At 50.3% G+C, this 21,041-nt stretch overlaps 4 protein-coding genes across 4 annotated transcripts; 2 read left to right on the forward strand and 2 right to left on the reverse strand.

Annotated features, from left to right (window-relative positions):
* Nucleotides 1-1,296: 1,296 nt before the first annotated feature.
* EMWEY_00032480 (hypothetical protein, conserved) lies at nt 1,297-2,364 on the forward strand (the record flags this gene model as incomplete). The annotated part of the gene is made up of 4 exons (XM_013481794.1): nt 1,297-1,367; nt 1,677-1,815; nt 1,971-2,159; nt 2,269-2,364. The coding sequence occupies 4 exons, from the start codon at nt 1,297-1,299 to the stop codon at nt 2,362-2,364; spliced, it is 495 nt and encodes a 164-aa protein (XP_013337248.1).
* Nucleotides 2,365-2,843: 479 nt separating this feature from the next.
* Nucleotides 2,844-7,574, reverse strand: EMWEY_00032490 (hypothetical protein, conserved; the record flags this gene model as incomplete). The annotated part of the gene is made up of 4 exons (XM_013481795.1): nt 2,844-4,247; nt 4,754-4,817; nt 5,079-6,904; nt 7,017-7,574. 4 exons carry the CDS (start codon nt 7,572-7,574, stop codon nt 2,844-2,846), a joined length of 3,852 nt encoding a protein of 1,283 aa, XP_013337249.1.
* A 2,221-nt stretch (nt 7,575-9,795) lies between these two features.
* Nucleotides 9,796-11,649, reverse strand: EMWEY_00032500 (hypothetical protein, conserved; the record flags this gene model as incomplete). The annotated part of the gene is made up of 1 exon (XM_013481796.1): nt 9,796-11,649. The coding sequence occupies one exon, from the start codon at nt 11,647-11,649 to the stop codon at nt 9,796-9,798; it is 1,854 nt and encodes a 617-aa protein (XP_013337250.1).
* Nucleotides 11,650-15,967: 4,318 nt separating this feature from the next.
* EMWEY_00032510 (hypothetical protein, conserved) lies at nt 15,968-20,038 on the forward strand (the record flags this gene model as incomplete). Its single annotated transcript, XM_013481797.1, has 7 exons — nt 15,968-16,148; nt 16,280-16,990; nt 17,087-17,719; nt 17,860-18,713; nt 18,848-19,150; nt 19,331-19,474; nt 19,643-20,038. The coding sequence occupies 7 exons, from the start codon at nt 15,968-15,970 to the stop codon at nt 20,036-20,038; spliced, it is 3,222 nt and encodes a 1,073-aa protein (XP_013337251.1).
* Between the last annotated feature and the right edge of the window lie 1,003 nt (nt 20,039-21,041).

Here is a 21,041-nt window from a genome sequence, read left to right on the forward strand (position 1 = left end):
TTGGAATGCCGTCACCACAGTCTACTGTGAAAAATCCATGAGCAGTTGGAATCGTTGATAATGGCACTCAGTCTTTGGTTCCAGTCGCACAAGTCTGTTTTCTTGTGAGGAGTCCATCCAAGGTCTCGTTCTTCACCCAGTGCACGCTAATCTCTTTGTGGTGATGCCGAGGTGAAGTTGTCCCAAATGAAAGTCCCGTATCATGGAAATATGAACCATTCCTAGAATACAGCTGCTCTTTGTGCCTATACTTTCCTTGGCCAGCATCGCCCGCCTGCTATTGGACAAACGTAGTAGCAGGAGCTTCTCCAAGGCGCACCAGATAGGATGCACCCTTCCTTCCTTTAGTTGTCTCTCTCCCGCTCACGTAGTTGTCTACCGCCTGTCTTCATGGGACACTCCTGCTATGTACCACGGAAATATACCCAAAGCTTTAGATATCAGGCTGAATTCCTAGCATGTTTTGAGCAGCAATAAAAACGTAAGATTCATATAAAGCCATATAAGCATACATGAGACTCTAGACGGACCTTGCTATGGAGGCGTGCCGCAGGCACAGCAGTTCAATGGCCAGAGAATTTGGAGAAGAGGCGGCCAATATTCAAGATTCCGTGCACCAATACTCGGTGCAAGTCCAGCCCTCATGCAAACGCACAGATCCCCTGCTGATGTAAGCGCTAATACAGTACCTAACTGTTGAACACCCCATTGACTTCTGTAAGCATAATGCAAGCCAATTAGGAACACATGTACCCACTGCAGACGGACCACGCTTCACTCCACGGGCAGTTGTGATGCCGCGAATTCAAGATGGGCCCAAGATGGAGCAATAATCACCATATAATGGACTAATTATTTACGTCGTTAATGAGTTTGGATACAAAAATACAAAATAGAGGGGCCTGCTTAACTCCATGCTGTCGTAAAACCAGACGCGGCAGTGTTTGTGCCGATTTGCAAGGTCCACCAAACTGCTTCGAGCTAGTACAACTCTCTCGTGAAGAGCACCCTAGTATCCTGAAAGCTTAAATGCTTTGTACTTTTGTCAGAGTATTTACCAAACTTAGTTGTCTAAATGCATCGTTCACCTTAAATAAATCTATCTGTGTGCATGCATAACAACAGTGTAGGCAATGGGTTCACTGCGCTGCATGCAGACAGCGCAGCTGCAGCATTGTTGGCGTCAGTCCAATGGGTCTCCATATATTACATATTTACTAGGGGGGCCGTTTGAGCGTCTTTTCGGCTCATTTTCGCCTTTTATATTAGATGCGCTTTCCTTGAGAGTTCGCAGCAATGGTTAAATGCAGGGGCTTCAAGCCCCAAGGTCTTCAATTGAATCCAATCAAACGAGTGGCCAGTGGCGGGTGAGAATTTACGAAAATAGATTTCAGATCACCACTATGAATCGTTGGCCAGATTCTCAATAATTGTAGGGCTTACCTGACTTGCCACCACTTCTAGACCAGGGGCACACCTTCACACGAGGAAAACTATGGAGATTCCTGTAAAAGCAGTACAAAGGGTGTTTTATGCCCCAGGACGGCACATGAAGGCAAACGCTGTCTGCAAATCTTCAGATGTGAACATCTGCTTCATAGTGTCAGCCGCGTCCGGTAACTACGCAGGTTGCTGTCCTGAACGGTTTCCATGGACCTGTGGCTGCTACTGTTTAGGCCCTCCCTTGCGGAGAAGCTCGGAAGGAATTCGCGGCCAACATGGGATCAGTTGCATAAGATGCTTAAGAAGAAGGAGGCGTCAAATAGCGAATTCCTTGAAAAGTATGAAAACGAATGCTTCAGTAGAGAACTGCAGGTACGGGTCAAGGTGCCAAACCAGTTGGCGTGCAAGCAAAGCATCTACCATAGCTTTTCCGGGATGTTGCGCATTGTAGGGGATATTCGGTATCAAACATTTCCAGTCCATGGAATAAATTTGCTGCCCGCATCTAGAGAATGCTTGCTGTTCAGAACTTCAGAAATTCAAGGATCGAGGAGCAAGAGCGGCAGCATTTGGAGGCGGTCAAGAAGGAGGCAAAGAAGCGACAGCGCCGTGATAGCTCCAGCAGTGACAGCAGTTCAAGCGGCGACGAGAAGTCTCGCAAGAAGAAGCGAAAGAGGGAGAAGGACAAGAAACGGAAGCAAAAGAAACAGAAGAAGGTAAGATGCAGGTTAAGCCGATTCTAACGTTTTCCGTAGTTAAAGGCGCACATCAATGTATGTAATGTAGCCTACGTTGTATATATTGCTTGTTTGTGGGCTGTTGCAGGCGAAGACGTCGGGCAATACCGATGAAAAAGCCACTGAAAGCGTCACGCATAACCCCTTCCGGCTTTCAACCTTCTTTGAAATGGAAAAGGAATGACGCGATGGCGTATCCAGAAATCGCCAGCCCATGCGATTTTGCACTTTGGTGGAAGGAACACTCATCGAAGTAAATAGGGGATATCTGCTTTGTCCCATGGCTGGATTTCGAGATGCCGCTGGACCAAATATTAACTCTTGGGTGCCGCAGCTGTGGAGGATATGTAGCAAATTCGTATTCAGAAGCCTAGCTGTGGTGTCCTCGAATGCCGTCAAACGTTGCCTTACAGGCAGTACGAGGGACATGTACTTTCACAACAGTACTGTCTAGTGACGCCCACCATATGTCACCGGAAGGCGCCTAGGGGATAGCGTGGAGGCGGGCAACCTGAATTCGTGTGTAGTTTAAATTGTACTTTGTGGATGGAAAAAATTGGAGTGCCATTTGGTCGTTACAATTGCAGAATTCGTCTGAGGGTGGGAGGAAACATTAGTCTCCGATTACCCGAAACGGCAGGCGGGCTGTTCTCTAACGATTAGCTAGGCCACATTCAACCCTAAACAGCGCGCATTCGCCCTGGAGGGCGTCACGCGTCCGTTGCACTGGGGAGAAACGCCACGAATGTGGTGGTCCGTCGCGGGCCCTGCATTTGTTCCTTGTCTCAGATGCAATGGAAAGGAGCACACTGCATAGTTCTGGACAGCTACCTGTGGATCCCTGAAGTTTGAAGAGAAAGAAGCTTGCAGGTGTGGACTCATTTGATTGTATAGCGTCTGCTGCAGCGGGTGGGCACGCTGTTGCAGCAGGTGCTGCCTCTGGTTGCGCTGCCGGTTCAGATGCTCCGTTAGTTGTTGATTCCTTGGGAGAACTTGCGCCCCTTGACGCATATGAAGATGTTGGTGCTGAACCTCCGCTGTGGTTGTCAGATTCCCGCGATTGCTTACTTCCGGCTGCACATCCGCGTGCGTCTGCTCCACTGATTGTTGCCCCATACATTGATAGCCCGTGGGAGAGGGTTCACGCCGCTCATTTGACCAGGGGCCCCTTTGCTGCTGCGGCGGCTGATTCTTTTGCACATCGGGTTCCGGAAGCTGGCTCATTGGTGGACTCATTTGTGCTTCGTGGGACGTATGTATTGGGTGGTGGTACTGCGGAGTCGAGGGACGCTGTTGGCGTAACACTTGCAAACACTGCTGCTGCTCCGTAAGGCTTGGGACCTGGCCTCTAACGTTTTCAGCATGCCTCGGCGAGTCTTGTGATAACTTCTGCAGAGGCGCAAATGTTGCAGCTTCCGAAGGAGGCTGGCGTCGCGCTTGTGCCGTCCGTCCCAGTGGCTCTTTCCCGTCAATTCCTCTAAGCGTTTCCCTCATCCCCTGCAGCTTTTTCAACGCCCAAGTGCCGAGTGGTGGGCTGGGCTCTGAATGAGTTAACCCAGCGGACGTTTCGCCGTGCGCCGTGGCCTGATTGAGTATCCCAACTAGTTGCTGGTCCACGAGTAACAACTGATGCTCAAGATCCCTCGTCCTTTCTTGATTGGCAGCCAGCTCGTTTTGTAGTCGCATTTTCTCCTCTTCAGCGCATGCCGTGGCTTTAGCATGCTCTGCAGCAAGCAACTGTAGCTGACGACGCTCCTGGGAAATAACGTCCAGCTCTTGCTGCACCCGTTGCCTGTCTTTGTCTCCCCCTTTAGATGCGGGAGGATCAGCATCTTTGGGCCCTTTTTGTTTCAGCTCTTCCTGCAACGCTATTATTTGCCGACGGAGAGCACTCATCTCCTGCGTGTGCTTCTGTTGCTCTTCAGAGGAACGCTTCTCAAGGTGTTTGCACCAATCATCCCTTGCCTGTACTTGCTTCTGCAGCCCTTCGACAAGTTGTATTAACTCTTGAACTTGCTGTTCACTTTCACGGCCTCGATTGCCACCCCCTTGCTGGCTGACGTCCTCCTATAAAGAGCATATTACAGCAGGCAGCCAGGGGCACATACGTCTTCAGCGCATGCCGTGGTTTTGGCACGCGCTGCAGCAACTGTAGCTGACGCCAGTCGTAAACTCATAATGTCGGTTTAGGTTTACTAAGACCTAGAACGGGCTTATGAGTCTCTGATTGGCACATATGGGTTTTTTGAACAGCATATGTTGGGTTTTTGACTTCAGCCGAAGAAGTAACGAACTTTAGAAGATTGTGTTATTGTGTTTCTCTTTCGCTGGTAGTGTGCATGGAGAGGGTGAAGTTACACACGAAATCAGCTAGCTAACCCTCAAAGCGAATGCCAGGAAATTCGTCGTTTGCCTCAGTTGTATTCGGCTAATACTATTGAAGGCCCAAGAGATGGACTTTTGTGACCGGTGCGCATGCGCATAGCAAGGTGCATTTCACAGGCTGCTAAGTGCTGGAAATACCACAAGTAACTTGTATCTTAGTGCCAGATTCCTGGTTTTGCAGAGCTCACCATGTGAGTTGACTCCCGTTTTCTGTTGTGTCCACTCCTGCACTGGCGTTCTCCTGCATGAGCTCTAAGCGACAACCATCCAAGCAAAAGGAGCCGGTGTTGCTGCGCTGCTCTTTGATAGGCGTTTTCCGATACTCTAGCAAGGCGAAGCGCTTGTATGATGCGACGCTTCCTCTCCAGCTGGGCTCTTTGTGCCCAAACAAGCAAAACCAGCCTGAATAATTAACAAAGTGATGGGGTGTGCCAGTTTACCTTGGAACGCTGGGGCACACGCAAACGGCAGTTCTGAGCTAACCGAGGGGAGGCTATTCGGCGGTCTACTCACTTCTTTGTCAGAATGCCTTTTTGGCGGACATTTTGGGCGTTTAGCCACTTAACAACCTTTGCTGTAGAAGAAAGGTCACGCATAAAACATGGAGGTGGTCCTTGCTGAGTGGCTCCGTCTGGAGAGAATCCTTTAAGTCTAGTTGACTCCGACGAACGGTTTCCAGGACTCTTCAATTTCAGTTCCCCTCGATCTTGTGTTAGAACTTCCTGAGTGCTTCCTCTTCGTCCAGTACCCAGTGCGTCTGCACCTTCGCTAACGCTATTTTGGATTTTCAATGAATTAGTGGGAGTTGCCTGAAGAGTCGATGTGAGTGCTTGCGGTCCTGCCAGCCCGTCATGCACGGACTCCTGTGTAGAAGTTTGTTTGTGTTCCCCTTGCTGTAACTGGCGGTGCCGCCTCTGGCTGAGAAGTAGCTGCGCACGGGTCATTAAGCAGTCGAGCCTCCGGATACTCGTGGTTAAGGTGCTCTTGCGGTCATCTGACTGCGAAGTGAGGCGAACCGAGCACTCCGATGGAACCAGCCCTTCCACCGGCATGCAGGAGGCTACAGAGTGGGCAGACTGCGCACTCCGGTTGGCAAGAGTAGCTGCAAGGCGATGGGTCTCGTCTCCACGAACCGAAACACTGTCATCAGGAGACAATTCTGGCTCACCACCTAACTCTGTTGCTCGACCTGCTTTTGTTTTGCAGGTAGCAGGCGTCCGGCGCTCGTGAAGAATTCGGGTGCGTTCATGACCCAGGCTATGTGGGTGCACAATTAAGCTGTCGTTGCTCCCCTTTTCCATAAGTGTTCTGCTCGATGCTACCACGCCACATACACTCGAAGGCCTTTGGCTGCTTCTCAGACCTAATCCCGAAACAAGTCGTTGGGATTGCTGCGCTTTCTTAGAAGTAGAACTGCGCGAACTCCGATCCCTTTCTCCCCGTGCAGCAGCTGCGATCGCCGATGCAGCTAAAACTGCAGCTACTGAGAGTTCTTGCTGCCGTCGTTGGTGACGCTGCCGCTGTTGGTCCGTTGCCACATTGTTTGAGGCAACGCTGCCACTTGGTCCAGCTGTGCTTGGTTGCCTGCTCCGTGGGGACAGTAGCTGCTCAGTGTCTTCCCTTTGAGACCAGTGTGCAGGGGCAGTTGCGCTCTCATGGCCAGCCGATGCACCGCGGCAGCGAATCCCCTCAGCGTATGCGCCGGCCTGTAGTCTCGAAGTGGAACTGGAAGCGCGCGCTGCCTGCGTAACCTCTGCTGTCCCAACATCATGTTGAATTTGTAGCCCATTGTGCCCCTGGTATGTTAGCCTGCTTGTTTCATCATCGTGGAGCTCACAGGGGCTTACGGATCGTTGTAGGGTTGTTGAAGCTACAGAAGGTTGGGATGGAGCAGTTAAGGCCGCTTGAAGCATTGCATCAGACGTCCATAAGAAGGGCCCGCTGTTGCCGCTTAGACGAAACAGCATTACGTTACACCGATTGGCACCGGTAGCACTGGCACTGAGTGAGTCAAGGAAGAGCTTCTCTAACTTCTCCAAGGAGGTCACAGGACTGAGCAATGCGGCAAGCCCTTGCTCCCCTTCCGCTTCGATTTGGATGGCTGGACCAGCGTGATTCCTGGGTTTAGGAGAGAGATGCGTAACTGGAAGCCTGAGCTTGATTTCCTGTTGCTTCTCTGCGATATTTACGCAATGGAGAGGGATGTGGAGAACACCAAGCAAATCCTCGGGGCGTGGCAGCGGTATTGAACCATTTTTCCTGTGATTTCCGCCCTCAGAGATTAGAGGAGTAGAGCTAATTGATGTTATACGACTGCGGAAAACTCCCACTGTCAAGACCTGCATGGCACAAACGGCAGCTCCAATAGTTCGATTGAAGGGGAGCTGCATTTTGTGGTGCTAAGTTTTGCTGACAATACCAGAAAATAAACCCTGCATACCCGACACTTACAAAAATAGATTGAAGTTCATCTCCGCATGGGCTCCCCTTTTCAGCATATTCACCTAGTGTATTTGCGTGCCGTTCAAGAACAGGGACACCGTCAATCACTAGTGGCCCTTGCCCCCAAGTGCTTGACACAAGCTTTGGCGGCGGCAAAGGAAGGTAGCCGGACTCTGGTGACCGACTGCTAGACTGTGCAGAAGAGGCAGATGAATGCACGACACACTGAGTAAAGCTGTACTTGTAAACTGCACAATAGAGATTGGGCGTCCCGCAAGAGGCATTAGCGCCGCGCCACCGTGCCGGACCTGTTATCACACCCCTCATCATGCGTGCTCTCATAGTCTTCGTCTGATCAAGCTGAAGCGCTCCTGCTGGCAACTGCGATCGCACTCTCTCGAAGCAGACCGTGTCGCACTGCGCAGTATGATGAAGGATTCGATCCTCCGATTGACCGCAATATTCCTGGTTCGGAGGAGAGGACCTGGACACATTGTGCGGTGTTGATGGGCGCAGGGGCGTGGCTGCTCGTTCACCTGCTGAAGAGCGGAATGTGGCCTCTGACATTGCCCGCTCAGTTCCCGAGTTCGTAGGGAGGCGCCGAAACATGGAGCAGTTCTCCACTGGAGTGAAGGCTACACCTTCAAGGCAAGGCTCACTCTGCATAAGTCACCTCCCATTAATTAATTGTGGGTGCTGTCCTCTCCGTAGTGGTCTTTGTTGTTTGGCCACCGTGTACATGCTGCAAGCCACCGCACCCCTGACCAGTGGGCCAACGGGTCCACAGAGCTCTAAACTATGGCTACACCCTGCTCGGCACTGTTCTACTCCTCATCAAACAAATCTGGCTTTCATAGAAGTGAATTCTCCTCATAGGAAATCGAGGGTGTTAGAATTTCCACATCTCCGTCAGCGAGCAGAGGCGAAGGTCCTCGAGCGCAAACGGAGTAAGCTGGGCCCCGCTCCTCGTTGCATGGCTGGAAACGGATACCAAATGCCTATTCATATAGTAAATGGGAAAGAAGAACAGCAAGAAGCGAATGCCGAGGCCTTTTAAGCTCTGCCGGGTGCAATGCGCGCAGCTGTCGGGCGGCCTCATGACCGTTTGGCCCCTTCAGACAAATTACAGGAGAAGATGAGCCTGAGCGTTCTACGTTAGAACTATCAGTAAAAGTAATGATATAAACCAATGTCAATGTTTGTTTCGTATTTCCGGGGAGTCCGTAGGCTTGGGGATAGCGCCTCACGTCGTTTGTTCCTTGGCCGACACCAAAACGATCCCACATCTTCAGCCATGCGCATTCCCTTGGCATTGTTCAAAACCCACTCTGCTCTCATTTCATCCTCCACTACTTTATACGACCCATCCATGAGGTTTTTCATCTGCACTCCGTTATGTGCTTCACCTTCATGCAGCAACGGTACCATTTAGCGCTAGACAAGCGGGAGAAGGGTCATAGGGTGTTGCTGGAGCTTCTGCATTGGAAAACCCCTAGAGTAAGCTTTTTGGTCAAAAACGTGGCTTCAGCCATTGGACTGTAAGCCCTCTCCTTCAACTCGCTACCACTTCTATCCAATATAGCAGGTAGACGTTTGGACAATGATGAGCCCGGCTTGTCATTGACTATACATTCATTCGCTAGGAACTCTGTGCCTTAAAAGTGTCTGGCTGACTGAACTGATGTGCTACAGATGCCCCAAAGCTTCTCCTGCACTGCAACACCCAGCGCACATCGTGCACTAAAGGGAACTCAGAGGGCGCGTTTCCTCAGATATTTAAGGTGGTACCTTCCCCCACGTGGCACTAGTAAGAATAGCGAAATCAAACTGCTAGCTCTTCATTTTCAAATTAATTATATTCCCATTACATCCTTTCCATTACAATGAAACGCCTAATTCGCAATTGCAAGGTACGTCTACGACCCAGCACGTCATGGAGATTCACTCTTTAGGCCCACTACTCTGGCTCTGGGGAACGTTACATTGTTAAGGAAATGAAATTTCTGTCCCGAACTATGTACATCTAGATGGACTGTTCTGTATGTGCTGGCCAGTGAAGGCCGCGTCTTGCACTCTACTGTTCTTCGTAGAACTATGTAGTCAGAAGCACTTGGCAGTACTGAAATCAGACCCTGCATCCTCCCTTCAATAATATGTACAGGACTACTGGCAGTAAATCCATCTTCAAGCCGAGGATGCTTATCCTCCCCTGGAAGTGTAGGAAATATTGCCTTCTACATCGTAACATAGATAAAGAATGAATATCTTCAAATGCAAGAACCCCTTGAGTGTAACGAATGCCAAATGGAGCTAGCTTGATGCGCTCGCAATACCCGCGGGGTTCCTTGTGCAAACTACAACTGTGGGCCACACTTGTCAAATTTGCTGTCCACCTTAAGGCGCCAGTTCCGGGAACACAAAAATATTGCAAATACGTACGTATTCGCTTCGGACAACAAAAGCGGCCAAAACAGCACAAACAAACAACTTCAAATGCTTCCCTCGGTTCAAACCATTCACACGCTGATGGAGAATGATGTTCTTCGAAGGGAACGCAGATGAGCATCCAGTGAAGGAGACAGAAAATGGACTGCCTCCTACACAGGGAATTAACACTAAACTACGCTAACATATGTTAATTGAAAAAAGATGCAGCACTTCAGGCAAACGCATCCAGCCCTACTCTTGCAAATATTGGGAAGGTTTAGGTCGCGCTCTGCACGGCGGACCGGAGAGGCTGGGCAGCTCTGCGAAATACAGCAAGAGCACCATCCAGTGGTTTTAAAAATCATTTGGCATTTTCTGACAATACAAGCTCCTCCAGAGCTTGCCGAACCAAGTAAAGTAACACTTCCGTCGGCAAAGACGACGCATTGTTGGAGCCCGAATACGATGCCTGCTGGTTTTTCGGGAGGTTAAAGGACGCATCGGGTGATACCCTGCTCGCTAAAAGTCTAGCTGCAGCCACCACTGCAAAGTCCCCTGGTCCAGTCGTAGTTGAGCTCGGGGCAAATGCACTTTGGGAGGATTGATGCGGTAACGAAGTGGTACGACCACCGTCCGAAGATTCGTCGCCGTTGTCGACAGAGAAAAGGGTCAAAGCGCTCTCACCACTCTGTGAATGGACATCCGTAGAACCGCTGGGAACGGGTATATGAGAGTATACTGAAGTTGCTTCGTTTTCATCCGAATCGTCGTCTTCACCGCTTGCATCACCTGAAGCGACGTTACTGTCAGGCAAAAAGAATCTGGTTTTTTTCGGCGTTTGAAAAACCATATTAACCGATGGCACCTTATGTTGCCGCTTGGACAGGCTGTTCCTCGCAGACCTGCGACTCCGCTGCTGCCCACGTCTTCTTAAACCAGACTGCGCTGTCTGCTTCTCCGTGGTAGAAGCTGTGCCAACCCTGGAGTGTCTTGAAACTTTGATTCGTTTTCGGTGCCCCTTCGGCTGCATTTCAACTACCTCGCTGCCGCGATGGTGACCGCCATGCATACCAGAGACCCGCTGTCGGTTTTGCAAATTGCTAATGCGCTTACGGTCAGTACGCGACTGGCCATTCCTATGTCCTCCAGAGTTGTTGCTGCTGCTGCTGTCACTTTCCGAGTGACCTCTTGCCAATCCCATCCGACTGTCGGCGTTATTGCTGGGAACGTCATCTGTTGAAGCATCTGTTGTAGGCGTTGAATATCCTGACCCCCGGTCTAATGTGTGGTCAGAGTCAGGCTCGGAAGGGGAGCCGTCATACACTGAATGAGGCGAATACTGGCCCAACTGCGGAGCAGTGCCCTCTCTTGCCTCTTTCGCGTCATCAAGCCGCCATGTTTCAAACTTGGAGACAGACCTTGACACTACTCGATGAAGCGGACCATGTGAAGATTCCGCAGCTGGTAACGTAAAAACCGGATGAGGGTTCTCCGAAAACTTCACAGGTCCGAAAGAACCCTCGGATTCGTTTGGCCGTCTGGAACTGCCGCTGAAAAGCAAACCGTCTCCGTTAAAGCCATCACTACCGAATCCATGATACGTTTTCCGTTCAAATTCGGTATGGAACGAAGTCTGCGAAGAACTAGGCACCTCAGATGCTCGTGAAGCTTGAATTCCCAATCGACCGGGCATTCGTGGGATAAAATCATCGTCCCAGGAAAGCTGCAGAGAGGTACCATCAGTCTTTGCCCACTTACAGCCTACACGAAGCAGCTTCGACCTCAAAGGATCCAATGCGGAATTTAGCGCAATGAGTATAGCTAGGGCTGTCAACCCTAACCAGTAGGTGTCAGACTTAGCTAACGTGTGGAGCCGGTTGAACTTTTTGGCAACGGGTGACTCGAACTTCTGATGTGCACTGTCTGTGCCAAAATTGTGGCGAAGCCTGCCCTCAGATAAAGGAAAACGCTCGGCGGGAGTAAACTTAGGACGTGCAGTTGCGGTAGAGGAAAGTGACGGGGTCGTCGATACCGTCGCTGTGTTCCATACGAAATGAGAGCTATCCGTTTCACCCGGTGAAGCGCCATCGTTCTCAATGGAGATGCTCCCTGGGATATATACACGGCTCTGAAAGTCATTGCTAACCCTCGATAATGGCTGGAGCTCCCCAAATGAAAAGCTTACAGCTTCGAGTTCGTTAGAAGAAGATGGCATCCTCAAGCTTAATGATGACTGCGTTGCATCCCGCTATAGGGGAGAGCCGCTGAGACAAAATTCATGAATTCATCGTGGATTGTGTACCGCACACATGTCCCTTGGACTTCCTGGCGACTGTATTATTGAGGGACGGCTGAAATGCTGCAATCACATGGTAGCGCGCCTGAGAGGAGAAAACTTCCTAAAAAACGCTCGCTTAGATCCCGCCCGGTGATGTGAGAAAATTCGCCCCCAAAGGTATGATGAAGTGCAGAAATGATCCATTCTTTGGGGAAACCTCCATGGTGGTCAAAACCCCAACCATGGAGCATTCGTGAGCACCACAGTTTACACAGAAAAGTGCTTGATGCACCAAGGTCGTGTAAGGGCTGCAACTACAAGAAACCAATCTGTATAACTAAGCTGATCCAAGCCCCAAATTAATTGCTGGTGGGAGGACGTCAGCCAGTGTGTTCTGAAGCCAAATTCAGACTCGGTAGGACCAGAGCAGGCTCCAATGCAAAAATTTCCTACAATCATGTGGTCAGAGCATCACTTCATCATTTTCCGTGTTCAGGACTTATAGCACTGTTTCGTTGGGTACTTGCTCACGGCTGCACCGGTGGACGGAAACTCTGTCTCACTGCATGTGAGTGACGCCTGCGCGAAGCATGGAGCAGGTTTACGAAACTTCATTTCATTTATGATGCCTCTATTTCGAAAAGACAAAACTCCACGGATATCTTCCTTGTAATTTCCGATGGTTCTAACCCTTGGTAACAATATCGTCGGATGCTGTAGATTGCCGTTGGGAGTTGTTGCCTGGCAGTTGCCTACCCAGTTCCCTTTAAAAGTATCAGTGGTTATGGGATCAGCTGAGGTTTCGAGCGGTTAGTTTGTACTAAAAAGCTGGAGGGCGAACGCCCCACCATGTGTAGCATACTCTGTCTGGTTGCCCGACGTCGCCAACTATGCCAGCAGTTGGTAGATAAACCCTTGAGAAGCCTCAGTTGGCAGCCTGTAGACAAGCAGCAGACTTCAACGCTTGCCTGTTATTGTTAGTGCACACAACCGAGAAGGCGTAACCATGCGTACGTGTGGGGCTGTTTCGTGGCATCAGTAGCAGGAAGGTGCGCTACAAACAGAGGGCCGATAAGCCTCCCACAGCTCCAGGAACTTGGGCGGTGATGCCTATGATGCCTAGAGGTTGGTGAGGGTGGCTGCCTGGTATAGAGAACTCCTATCTTCTGTAGATGACTACAGCTTCCGAGAGTCCTCGTAAGGTCGAGCGGGCATGCTGCACTGTGCCAGTTGCAATCTGTACCATGGGTCTTTTATCTTCTCGGAGGAATATGGTGAGCAGCAATGAAACCACACACCTTAGGATGTGAATTACTTTGAAGCAGTTTACTTCCCTCCCAAGTTTTGAGGCGTCCTGAATTCAGCGGCTCGAGCGCCTGGAACTGTGGTGGCCAGCTGGGAGTTGAGTTGCAACTTTTGCAACCCAGGATGCAAGACAGTTTCACATGCATGCACGAACAAGCCTTCTTCTCTGTACTAGTTGGCACTGTACACCACTGGTGAAAACAGTTGCTTCTGGGGCAAGCCAAGGATGCATATCCCAGTGTCGGACAGGCTTGCCACTGTCGCTACAGAAGCAGTGCACCTCTCATCCAGAGCAAGGCAACCTACTGTATAAGAGAGAGTAGTATTGAAGGTGCTTGGAATTTAAACACATGCACAATACTCTCGCGACGGATCAATGGTGGGAATCCAATTTAGTTTAAGAAATGTCATCTTTTACATCTCCTCTAGCGAAAAATGATAGTACGGCAAAGTTGTTTTCTTTCCTGACTATCTAGATTACGTGATCGTCTCGATATGGGTCAGTGTTTAATGTGGAGGTGTGTTTCTACCTACAGCACTAAAAATGCTACGTTTAATATTGAAGTATCCGCCATTAGAAGGTTAGTGGCGACGATGCAACTGTATCTGACCGCATATCCGGGCTGGGGAACCGCACCGAAGCGCTCAGCGATGCATAATTGTTCTCAAGTTGGCGACAGAAGGGGCTATGGCAGATTTGAAGAAAGTTAAACAAGGGCGGTACTAGTGTAGAGATACAATCTATCAGTCATAGGTGAGACAAAGTAGCCTCGGGGGTTCGGAATTTCTGTTAGTGGTTCTTAGTAGGGTTTCGTCTCAAGAAAAGGCAATTGGTTGCCGACAGGTCAAAGCCACCTTTTGGTGCAGGAGATGAAAAGGAAGGGAACGGGTTTGAAAACGCTTCAGAAATTGCTATTTCTTTGAATTCCACCACCCACGAAAGGTGAGAAAGCGGAAACTAACAGCACCCTGGAAGCTCAGCAACGAAACGCTGTAAAGGCCGATGTATTCGCTCGCGCATGACTTTGGGCAGCTATGTCAGGAGAGCTAACAAAGTGATAAGGGAAACGCTGTGGCCCTGATGCAACATGCAATGCAGTGATGGGTCCGAAAGTGGTGACAGCCGCAGGTGCGCCACAAGTTAATTTTGTGCATATCGATCAGTCGTTAAGAACTTTGTAGCGCTCCTCGGCATAGGGTGGTATCTGAGCATACAATGAAGATATACAAAGAGACCGTTCGCTGGCACAATCTGTGAGACAGCGACTAACGCATGTGACGCAGGATACGGGCACGAGAAAACCTATGGCGGCAACTGCACATGCTTCGTCCATACATAATGAGGGACTATTACGTTGGAACTATTCATCCCGACGCAATCCTAAGCGTGCCTTATGTAATCCAGTGGAGAGCCCTAGTGCTTTGCGCCCTCGATGCTGTCTATGCGTATGCTCCAGAAAGCAATGCAAGACTGCGGCTCCCAAAAGTGTTCCACAGAAAGGAACGATGGGTTTCCGCCTCCGTACAAAGCTGGTGAAGCAGATGACGGAGAAATGCATGCAGTCTGTAGCGATAATGGTAGTAAGAAGGCCCGGGGATTCGAGTCAGTAAAACTCAAGGAACAGCAAAAGTGGGCGAATTTGCAGGCAGAGTAGTTAAAAGTATAAAAGGTGCACAAGGGGGCATATGTTGCTTGGTCGAAAATGATGGTGCAGATGTAGCACATTCAGTTAGATGCCCGCACGCCTGCTTGGAGTTGACACACACTACCCCTCTCTTAGACTTAGCACGCAACTCAAAACCAAGCAGAATATTCAAGCAGTTGTCCAGTGCCTTGTTGCATATGTACTGGCGTCCCTTCCCAATATCCAGGCGTCATTGGAGCAGCCAAAAGCAGAAGCCACTGGAGCTGCGGGAGAGGAGGCGACCTATGGTGAGTTACATCTTACCTATGCATGGTGCAAGACAGCCCATACAAGCATACCTGCTTAAGCATACCTGCCAGTGCCGTGTGCACTACCACTGTGGAGAGTTTTTGAAGGCTTCTGCTAGGGTTTTTGTTGCCTAGTGAATCTTGTAAGGGTTCATGCGCCAACTTCAGATTGACCTGGCGGCAATGCATACTGTAAAAGGCCTCGACGTACAAAAAGCATCCGACCCGTTTTGCCCACAAGGACTGCCAGGAAAAGGTCGAAAACGGCATAAATTTAATTTAAGGAGGTGAAAAAGAAGTGGAAATGATTGGAACTTGTACGAAGAGGGCCGCAGCACACCCACGGAGCACTAGCACGTAGCCAAGGTGAATGACAGTGAAACTAGGTGGGTCGCAGACCAAATACACACAAAAATTATCGTAAGACTCAGTGCACTCTCACTGATGAAAACAAGTGCACAGAACCCTATAGTTATAAGATAACATGAGCTAGCCTTTAGTCCAGAGAGCGTTGTGACCCCAGGCTCATCCAGCCCCGAGCATCGAAGGCAGCCTCTGGATCCTTGCATGCAAAAGCATTTTTCTAGATTTTTAGCCAGTCTAGTGAGTTGGTTATTTATAGTATTCATCCAATCTTCCTGGATTTTCTGTATTTTTAATGCCCAGTGCTACACCAGAGGTGCTGCGGCAAGCGCACTTGGGGCTGTGGCGACAGTCAAATAATGGTTGGTACATCACCACTTAAATGCAGCTAACATCCAGATCAAGCATACAGTGCAATGGGTCTGAAATAGAAGGCCAAGGTCGGCAAAGTGCTCATGGTGGGATGTTTGGGTTTTGCGCCTGCCCCAGGCCTTGCTCTGAACTGCACACTGCCACTTCAGCATAGATGGGTCTGCTCACGTCCATCTGGCTGGATCCGGCACACAGCTGATAAGGCCTTTAGGGCTTGCTAGTACTTAGGCTTCCTGAACACGGCCGCTGGCACGGTGCGCCTTTTCCACGCGACCCAGGAAAATGTTGTGGACATCTGGGCTGCCTGCAGCCATGGGATTGTGGTCTGCGATCCTGATAATCCAAGTGGCGGGCATCCTGGCAATGGGACTGTTTGAGGAAGAGCTGAAGGCATATCCAGTCGTGGGTGTCCCGTCAGCCGACGCGCGTCGATCTTTTCCTCGGGCTTTTCAAGGTGAAGCGGGTAGGCACAAAACCAGAGCTGTTTCCTGTCTACGTCCGGTCTCTCAGCACCAAGCACGCAGGTTAACACTCGGATGGATTGAGCGTGTGTGTGTGTGTATATATGTATATGTGCGTGCGTGATATTTACAGCTTCGCGTGCCGCACTGCATAACGAAGAGCGTGTTCACTTCAAGTCGGATGGAACAGTCTCGTTCGACTGTCCCAGATCTGTATGCGGCGTAGACTTTTATTTTGGCAGGGCACCAAAGGAAGAGGAGAGCCAACAGTTTCACAAGAAACTGAACGACAACAATGGCACGTCACGAGCTTCCTTCATGCAGAGAGTGGACGAGACAGTTGCCAATATTTCTGCTCAGTTGCAATCTCGAAATTCAGCAGAAGAGCCTCTACTTAGAGATATTGTACATATTACGGACATGACGTGGCTAGGAACAGACGAGAAGATGCACCAATTGGCGTTCATGAAGAACTCCACGTGCGGTGGGCTCTACTTTGCACCTTCCCAGCTACCAGTCGCAACAGCGGACGTTGCGTGCTCGCTTTCCAACCTAGATGTGAACTCAGTCTATATAAAGAGATTTAATTCCCACAGGCTGCGTCTGGGTCCCGGAGTGAAACTGATGGTCAGTATGAGTAGCACTTTTGCGTTGAAGACACGTGATAGGAATTGGAGGCGGAAACTGGTGCGCTCGCCTAGCCTCCGTTTACTTGTATTTTTTGCCCAAACATTTGGACGACTAAATCCGAACATCCTAAATACGAACCCTGGACTGGTCATCAACGAAATCCTGTTGAAGAACAAGCACTTGTTTTATCCTCTCACAGAACTTTGCCTGTATGGTAAGTTTTTCGTGGTCGAAGTCGAACTAATTAGTTGTGCAATATGAGGGCAGCATTGCGGCTGTTATGTCTGTTTCCTGCCTGTGTGCTCTACAGTAAAGGTTTGTGAGACCGTACAGACATATCCAGAGCGGCTGCTGCAAGGCTTCCCTGGGCATGTCCATCCGGACCACCCGTCGTATGTTCAACTCCCGATCTACTCGTATTTCAGGAAGACCGGTGCGGAGGTTGCCTTTCCAAAGGATGCCCCCATCATATTCCAGCCTCGCATTTACGACGGTAACATACCTGTGGACCGCACGTCATCGTCTTCCAAATTCGACATTTTCGCCCTTGCCGCCGAGCTTATCTTTGGCTCCAAAGCAGAGACACAACGTGGACTAACCCAGTCAGCCTCTACCGATCCAGCTCGAGGTCTAGACTCGGGAGCGCCCCAGAAAAAGAGTCTAAGCAATGAAAATGATGATATTCAGAATGAGGAAGTAACGAAAGAGGAAGCACACTCACCTGACAGCGCAAGGGATCCGGCGACTGGAAAAGCCACCGGTGTAGCCGACGATGAATGGAAAAGACAAATGTACCGAGCTTGGCACAGTTTGTGGATTTTAAATTTAGTAGCCTACGAGGCTAGCGATATTTGGGAGTGGGTCAAGAATCACAAAGCCAGCACTTTCATGTTCCCACCGTGGAAAGTTACTGATGTGGGAGTACTCCGGACTGCGGAAGTGGGTGAGCAACGAAATGCAACAGTCCATCTTCAGTGCAGTAACAGCGACACACAATGCCGGTGCACTTTTGCATGGCACGTGCAGTGACGTCTCGTCCTCCCAGCCCAAAGAGAAGTTTGTTGCCGGGTTGTTGTGTTGCAGTTCCCATGAGGTGGCGCGACCTGTCTCCGCGATTTCATGTGGAGTCAAGTGTGGGATCTAGTTCAGAGCCTCTCAGTCAACAAGATTTAACGCGTGGACAAGGTATCCCCCACACTTCAGGAGAGCAGATGGGCACGGGTGGAACGGGTGAGCCTGTTCCTCCTCGGGGGAGCACTACAGAGGGCATCGGGCCTAGCTTTCCTCCAAGAGCGTACGAGGAAGACGCGATGGTAGACGATGGCTACCCTGAAGGGTTTTCCACGTCTAACTCTTTAGCGTCGAGCAAGGAGGCGAAGCGACATACTGACCTTTTGGGAGACAAGATACACACAATGCTTTCTACAGCCACAGAAGGTCAGGCCGACGCTTCAACGCCTCAAGAAACTTTTGGAGCAAACGCTTTCAAAAGTGGAGGGACCAGAGAAGAGCAGCGGGCAGACGTTTCGGCCGGACGTGTGAGCGGTACAGAAGGCAATACTTCTAGCACCAATGAGGTCCCTGAGGGTTGTATTCCATACTTAACGGATATGTCGTTTTTTAAAAAACTCGGCTGGCCAAGTGGTCGTTTGGTGACTGCCGGACCATCAGGAAGCATGGTTCTGGATGAGGCAGGAAGCACTAAAGATGAATGGGTTGATGGCTCCTGGAGACCAAAGATCATTGATTCCGACATTAAATGCCTTCCAGTTGTGCACCCTGACACGTGCGGTCTTACTGCATCTTTCAGTCGCGCCCATGAGTCGCCTTGGGTGTGGTTGCTTGAGAGGGATGAACAAGCGATCCCATCAAACCGAGCGGGCAACCTCGACTACGCTGACACTGTGTGGATATTTCGCGGCACTTTCGTAAGCAAGGTGAGGTGAGACAGTTTTTCCTGGTTGCAAGAAAGCTAGTTTTCTGTGAGCTGCACTGCTGTGAGACCAAACATCAGGCGGGCACTGCTACTGAACTATGGTCATTTAACCCTGCTTGTTTTGCATATGTACAGCAATGGCTTTTGAACGGTATGGGAGTCGCAGTTCCATACAGAACTTTGTCGAAGCGTGGCCACTTTCACTATGGACTTACATATTTATTCGACAAAGCGGTTCGTCCGTTGATGGAACGATATTTGGAGCGTCTTGAGCATCAAGTCGTAGGCAGGAAGACCCCGTTGGTAGTTGTTTTTACTGGACACTCCCTTGGTGCAGCCATCGCTGAAATGAGCTCATGGTACTTCGCGAAGCGAGCCAAGACACTCGTGGACAAGGGGATGCTGCAGATCCGCACTGTAGCCTTTGGGAGCCCTTCGGTAAGGCCATACCCACGCAAGGCAAGCTAGTGTGGTGAGATCTTTATCTGCTATGAACATTTACGTATTGGCAGATTGACACTTCTTAACTGGTAAGCAGGTGCAATGAAAGGCCACTAGGCCACTGAGAAGGGAGAGGCGCTCAAGCGTTGGGTCGATCCTGTGTGCCAACCACCGCAGTGGGGAGATCAATTGGCGTATGAAGATATGGTGGCGTCCGGCGTCAAGGCGCAGGAGATAAACATGGACATAGATCCTGTTGCTGTGTTGTTCGGTGAGGAAGATTTGACGAGGCTGTCACACAAGAAACCATTTCTTATGAAGGTAAGCGGCACTCTTGCAGTTCGCCAAAGGTAACTGGACAGCCCTTCCCCGCAGATACCAGGTGAAGAGTGGCACCTGGTCACAAGTAGCCATTTTATGTGCGTCAGCGGGAATAATGTGCTCTTCATCGGCGCACACCGAGGAAATGTATATGCCATGCGTCTTCAGTTGTACATTGAGGACATGGACAAGGTAGAGGTTGCATCCCCGGTTCCCGGTGCACCTCCATTCAGTGGGAGGATTTGGACAAGACCTATATACAGACCCACTCCGATCTTAAGGCGCTTGGCTGCAATGTTCCTCGATTTGGAAAATGTAGACATGGTGCTGCTGAACCCTACACTGGCCCATTTTGTCGCCTACACAGCTTCCCTCACAATCATGGCAGGCTTACTCGAGGAGGCTTCGTTCGGTTCCGGCGTGGCAGCCCCATTGGCTGATGCTGTTTACCACTTGGTCGGGCACCCGAGAAATGTAGCTTTGAAAAAAGCCCATGAACAGCTTAGTTCAGTTTTGCGGAGGGTGGATGCAGATCGTTCAGCGGAAGAGGGCTCGACGCGATAAGTCAACAAGCCCTGAATTCACTGTACTCGAGCTTTTAGGCTCCCAACCGGCGCGTTACGCGCATGCTGCAGCCGAGGAGGTAGGCAGACTACCAAATGAATGCACCGCGTAACTTGTGGCGGTCTCTAGGGGGCTACGTAGGTCTCTGTTGCCGTCGTTCCTCTGCGGCCTACGTGCTTCGGGTACAATAGCTGGCATACCTGTGGCTGGGCCAGCCTGTGTATACGTTGCCTGTGAATACGACGGGTGACTTCAAAATGAGCCTTGGCGCCCACAACGCAAACTGGTTTTCAAACTGACTACTTACCCTCCTAAATGGACCAGTCGGATCCCTGATTCGCCTAAAGTTGAGCAGATGCCAAAAGCATGATGCGTCGAGGCGTTTACAAGTTACAACGCCGTCTACAGTCAGCCCTGGGACAGACCGTCACCTGCCCATCTCTATGGAGACGGTCTGCGGCACTGCACAGTCCCGAATGCGCGCCCCGTACTAGGCCAGTAAATCCTCATCATTTGCCCAGTCGAGTATTTTCCGGCGCAATGAATCTGTGCAGAATGTCTTGCTTTTGGGCCCCTATGCCTGCAATGCATGCCCCCCTAAGCAAAAGCATTTATTACAGCGGAGGTGCACACAAGACGACGAAGCTCAACCTACGCCGTGCAACTGTGTGAAGTGTTACAGCGTGAACACGATGAGTACTACGCCTCGAGGAGATTCCCCACTGTTCCTTTAAGGGAGGCTTTACAGAAGCCAAGTATTCCCAACTCGTACTCAAGAACTGCCAAAGCAATTACGCGAGGCGCTGGCCTTCCACAGCCCACTGTTGTTGTTCCTAGCCAGTTGCCACTGTCCTTGGACCTATGCGGTATTCAGGAGGAGGCGAGTCAGCCATCCATGCCACCACTCCCCCCCATATCGTCTTCGTTTTCAACAAACTCCCAGCCCTGTCCAAAAATACACTGTATATATATATATATATATATATATATATATATATATATA

Source organism: Eimeria maxima, genomic scaffold, assembly GCF_000499605.1.
Source record: "Eimeria maxima Weybridge genomic scaffold, Emw_scaff423, whole genome shotgun sequence".
Classification (NCBI taxonomy): Eukaryota; Apicomplexa; class Conoidasida; order Eucoccidiorida; family Eimeriidae; genus Eimeria; species Eimeria maxima.